Here is a 5,454-nt window from a genome sequence, read left to right as displayed (position 1 = left end):
TGTTGAGAAGTTCCCTGTCGATGTTGCGATCAGTCTGCAGAAACTACTACTAGGGGACAGCGACATGGCCAACCCACCTCCCCGAAACTCGTTTTCTTTTGCCCTCCGTTCTAACTTCACGGCTCGTGTCACGTGACCGGCTGGTTTGCTAAAGAAAACCCGTCAAAGTTAAATTTCTGCAGTTTTTAAACTTTCCAAAGCGGATAAAAGGAAGTAGTTGTTTAACCTTTCCATTAAATTTATTGACAAATTCTACACAATATTTTACAACAACAGTTTGTGTCAACATCTGTTGCCACAAGAAAATACAATCTGACATCTTTGGAAGGAAAGTACATAAATAAGTACAAGTGTTGTAACACAATTCACAATAACATGATGATTTAATTTAAGGTTTCAGTTCTTTGAATTGCCCATGAGGAAAATCCACTGGCCTTTGTATTGTAAACAGTGGACAAGCCTCATGGATAAGTCCTTGGACTAACATCTTTCATACACTGATGAATAACAGAAACGCTCTGCAGAAATGCCAGCGGACAAATAACAAGTCATAAAGGCAACAATAGATAGTATCCACCACATTGCACAAACAGCGGCTCGATTCACCCTTTTCAAAACTGATTACGGCTGTCCCTTTTTTTAAAATCAAAAAGGCCCCAAATCAGCTATGCATAGTCCCGTCACAGAGCTAGCCATGTTCTTTTAATTGAAACGAACTAAGGCAAACATGGTGCTCATTGTCCTTAAGTGTCTGTGCTGTAGTAACAAGACATGCTTTGCGTTTCACATTGAATTGATTTGGTGTAGGGTTAGTTCACGAAGTGACGGGACCACAGATCGAGCGCAGATGCCCGATGCAACGGTCAGCGCCCGTCTCCCGCCGCCAAGTCCAAGCCGTCTCCCAGGCGGCCAGCCTGGCAGCGAGACGGCTGCTGATCAGGATATCACGCAGTTCTTGTCGTGCGGGCCGAGCGGGTGCGCGTGCGCGTGCGGGGGGGCGCTAGTGGGCGCGCCGGCAGGCTGGCCGCCAGGTTTCTTCAAGGGGGAGCGGGGCAGGGCTGCGCCAGCTGCGCTGTTGGCCGCGGCGTGCTGCCGCTGCCGGGCGCAGGCCAGGGCGTCGTTGGGCACGTACGAGATGCGCACACCGCCGTACGCCCGTCGCGGGGGCAGCTGGTACGCCTCCGACTCGTCGCTGGATGAGCTGGACGAGCACGTGGAACAGTAGCTGTCCTCGTCGTACTCCCGGCTGTGGCGGGCCCGCCGCGCGCGCCTGGACTCGGCGCGCCGCTCCCTCGCAGCCGCCCACGCCGCCGTCGAGGCCCCCGGCGACTTGGCGTCGGCCGTGGGACTGTTGCAGTCGTTGCCGTCCTCAAAGCGCACGCTGAGCTGACCGCGATTCTTAGCCTTAGAGGTGGAAGGCTGCTGAGGCTGCTTGTCGGGATGCGGCGCGGGCGGCGATGGCGTGACGTGCGATGGACTGTTCGCAGGGCTGTTTGCTGGGCTGTTTGCTGGGCTATTCGCAGAGCTGTTTGCAGAGCTATTCGCCGGGCTGTTTGACGCACAGCTGCTCTGACTGCGCGTCGGGCTCGGCCGGGGACTCGTGGGACCGTCGGGGGTGTCCGGCGTGCACGGCGACGCCGGCGAGCTGGTGTGGCCGTGGGGAGGGGGTGGTGGGGGTGGCAGTGGCGGCGGCGTGGACGCGCCGTCCAGTTCGGGCATGGAGGACGCGCCGTCCTGTCGCACTGGTGCCAGGGCCTCACTAAAGGGCTGCCACGAGTCCAGGGACAGGCTCAGCTCGGCGAGGTTGGCGAGGTGCAGGGGCTGCCTGCAGCGGTCCCGCGCGCTCAGCAGCCTCTCCAGCTCAGGGGAGAGTGAGCCCAGCGAGCCCAGACCGCCCATGGCCCCTAAGGCCGCTAGCTGGTCCAGGTTGACGGTGGGCCCGCTCGCTCCGCCAGGCCCTATGTGACGGTCCGACAGTAGCCTCTCGAGATTGCGCTCCAGCAGGACCCTGTCCAGTCCCTTGGGGGAGGTGCCGCTCGGGGCTGCTGGCAGGCCCCTCACCACCAGCTCCTCGACCACGGTCGTCACCGTCTCCGTCAGCAGCTCTGGGCTGGGGCTAGCGGCGTCGCTGCTGCTGCTGGCCGACGCCCTCTCGAGGCTCTTGGTGTGCGACGGCCTCTGCTGCTGCAGCGCGCGCCGGCCCATCTTGGGGGAGCGCGAGGGCTGCGGGCTGAGCTGGGGCGCGGGGGCCACGTGCAGGCCCATGCCGGGCTGGTAGGGCATGAGCAGCGAGTGCGACGGCGAGCCCCGGGGCGACACACGCGGGGACGTGCCGTGCGTCATGCTGGGCGGACCGCTGCACGTCCCGTTGTGGGGGATGATCACGGTGGGCGGCAGCGGGTGCTGAACGCTGTGGACAGGAGACACGTCGTTAGCATCTGGCATAGCGTGATTAAGCTAGGGCAACCCCCTCCTTCCCTTCCAACTGCAACTGATTGTCACTCACCTTAGGTTCCTGGTGATCCTGCTGCCGTTGGAGCCGGCAGGATGGCTGGCAGGGCCGTGCGCCGGGCTGGAGGGGGAAGACGGCGCCGACGACGGCGGGCACGACGTGGCGGGGGAAGGAGCCGGGGGCAGGGCGGTGTGCTGGTGTTGTCCCCGCCGCGTCCTGCTGGGCGAGGCCGGCGGCGTGGAGGACCCCGCGTCCGAGGGCGGCCGGTGGGCGGCGGCACGGCTGCGGGGCGGCCTCCTACCACTGGGGGGCGGCAGTGGCGGTGGCGGGCCGTGCGGCGGCTGCAGGGCACCGGGGCCCGGGGACGCCGCCGCCGCCGGCGCGCTGCCGTCACTCGGCGTGGGCGGCTCCCCTTTGGAGCAGGCGATGGAGCAGTAGATGGCGCCGCGCCTCGGCAGGAAGGGCCGGCCGAGTAGCGAGCCACGGCACGTATTGCAGCAGAAGCACAGCTCCGTGGCGTGCCAGTGCTGGCCGTCGTGGCTCATCTGGCCCTGGTCCACGCCGATCTGCTCGCCGCACGAGTCGCAGTACTCGGCGAACATGGCGTCAAAGCAGTGCAGGCAGTAGGGCCTCGTGTCGCGCATAATGTACCTCTGGCCACCCAGCTGCGCCTGGCACTCTGCGCACGCGAAGTGCTTGAGGTGCCACGCGCGGCCCTCCGCCTCTGTGCACTCGTCCGCCAGGATGATCTGAAACACCAATATGAGTTAGTGCGGTGCCAAAAACTTGTCGGCGGGGAGAGAGGGGGTTCAGAAGGAAATTTCGTGAGTTGTGAGTGAATATGAATAATCGTGAATACAAATTTAAATTTGGATTTAATACTTGAAACTCTGATGAATTTAAATGAATGGTTGTGAATATTAGAGAATATCGGCTATAAAGTGCTGAATATTAAGTTTTGTTAGACCCGTGAATATATCCCAAGTTGTGAGGCCATCGAGGTCCGGGTCGGGCACTCACCTCATCGCAGGCGGAGCAGCGCGGCTTGAGGGTCTCCGCGTGGTGGCGCCCGCAGTACAGGCGCCCGTCCTTGTAGAAGTAGATGAGGTCGACGAGCAGGTGCCGGCACGTGCAGCAGGCGAAGCAGGCCGGGTGCCAGGCCGCGTTGGGCCCCGCCCGGGACGCGAACACCGCCATGTCGCCCACGCCCAGAGGCTCGGTGCACTGTGAACAGAAAACAAAATTATAGTCGAATTGTATAACACTTTATGTACGTTAGGAAGTTGGTGTCGAGGCGGTGCCGCCGGATTTCGCCGCAATACCCTCTTCGAACAATAACATTAACAAGCAGATGGAAAACGGGAAATTCACAGTATTTTTGTCCCTTGTTTGCGACGCAAAGAGAGGTTGAGTGGATTATGGGAAAGCAAATCGCAATGTTTATATTTGTGTCAGAACTGTCTCTGACTTGAGAGATGCCCAAAAGGCGCGTAATTATTGCAATATTTCACTTTTCAATTCAGTAACGGAATAAAATCTCAATCAAGAATCGATCTTGAAAGCAGATGACACAAATTTAAGGATAGGTTTGTGTCCTAATTTTCTCTCACATTTAGCTGTCATTTGTTTATGGCTGTTTGTTAATTGCTATCTTAAAATTCGGCGAACTAGCGGCATAGAGGAGGAGATCGGGAAACTGCTGGATAATATAAGGGCGAGAGTGTGAGCAAGGAGGAGAATCCACCCAGCCCTCGCCTCGCAACCTCGCAACCCCACACCCCGGTTGATTCCAAGACGCTCCCCCCTCGACGCGCCGCCGTTCAAGTACCAGAACGCTCAATTTTTCTTTCTTCTGCCAAGCGGAAGGGCAGCCCAATGCAAATACCCTGGAGGGGCTAATAACTCGTAGTCGCCAGACCAGGACAGGGCGAGCCAGAGGACACAGGGCTCTCGACAATATTGTTCCTCCGTCCTTCCTCCAGGGAGGCACTCCTCGGCCTCGGCGGAGGAAAAGAGGAGTGGGGGAGAGAGGAAGGGGCTGCTTTACTTTTCCGGGGCCCCACGGACAATTTCACTCGAGTCTGACGAACAATGGAAACCGCGGCCTCGGCCACCTCGGCACGGGAGCCACTCGGGCCCCACCCCGGGCCCGGGCCCAGCCACCCCCGCTCCTCTCCTCACTGCGCGGTATCATTTGGCGTGGCCGAGAATTAGGGGATGGGGGGCGTGCTCACGAGCAGCACCCCCGCGTGTCTTAATTACTTTCTCCGACTGTTCCATTTAAAAGCAATTGAGAAAACATCTCCCGGCGGGGTGTTTCCGTTTCCACCACGGCGAAGGACCGGCGGTGCCGTCTTTAAAACCACCAAGCCTTGAACAAACGACACCCCCCCCCCCCCCCCAGGCCAAAAAAAAGCACGTCCTCTTCCTGATACGATTTTTGAGGCTATTTTATTTTTGTTTTAGTTCCTGTTCCTGAAAGCTTGTCCAGCTAGAACACTGTTTTGCTAAACTTCGCCTTGTGATCGGTGAGTCGAGTTCAGGTCTATTTGGACCAAAGCGGATGGTTTCCTGGAAGGACTCCCACCCTATCCCCTTCTCAGCACGGGGTAGTGCTGGGGCGACGCCGGACGGGGCACGGGGGTTGGAGGGGCGAGGGGGACGGGGATTCCTTTGAATTCCTCGGCTGTAGCAAAACATATTAAAGAAATGCCTCTCAAACAGTTCTAAACATGACGGCACGCCTTCAACGCCCTGGCACAGCCACGCCACCCCACCCCACGGGAAAGGCCCGTCGCGCTTCCCCCGGTGCTGGCAAAAGACACCGAGGGAAAAAAAAAGATTGTCGACAGGGAAAAGAAAAGAGACTGCGTATACAGCTTACAGTAATGTACGTCCGACACAGACAGACGCACACACAAGTCAGTCGGCGGGCGCGCGCCCTAAGGGAGGCAGATAGGCCCCTCTGTTCCAGGGAGAGAGAGGGGGGGAGGGGAGGGAGG

At 59.0% G+C, this 5,454-nt stretch overlaps 1 protein-coding gene across 5 annotated transcripts in view; it reads right to left on the bottom strand.

The window, feature by feature from the left end:
• Positions 1-217: 217 nt before the first annotated feature.
• Positions 218-5,454, bottom strand: part of LOC113208511 (protein espinas-like) — a 312,486-nt gene continuing 307,249 nt past the window's right edge. For all 5 annotated transcript variants that reach the window (XM_052268186.1, XM_052268188.1, XM_052268187.1 and 2 more), the window contains exons 6-8: positions 3,473-3,676; positions 2,507-3,201; positions 218-2,410 (exon numbers count right to left, since the gene is read on the bottom strand). In XM_052268186.1, coding sequence (XP_052124146.1) covers positions 937-2,410; positions 2,507-3,201; positions 3,473-3,676 — 2,373 coding nt within the window. In that variant the 3' untranslated portion in view covers positions 218-936. The remainder of the gene's footprint in view (positions 2,411-2,506; positions 3,202-3,472; positions 3,677-5,454) is intronic.

This window comes from Frankliniella occidentalis, unplaced genomic scaffold (assembly GCF_000697945.3).
Source record: "Frankliniella occidentalis isolate FOCC.00 unplaced genomic scaffold, Focc_3.1 Scaffold65, whole genome shotgun sequence".
Taxonomy (NCBI): domain Eukaryota; kingdom Metazoa; phylum Arthropoda; class Insecta; order Thysanoptera; family Thripidae; genus Frankliniella; species Frankliniella occidentalis.
This window is presented reverse-complemented; position numbering and strand designations above follow the sequence as displayed.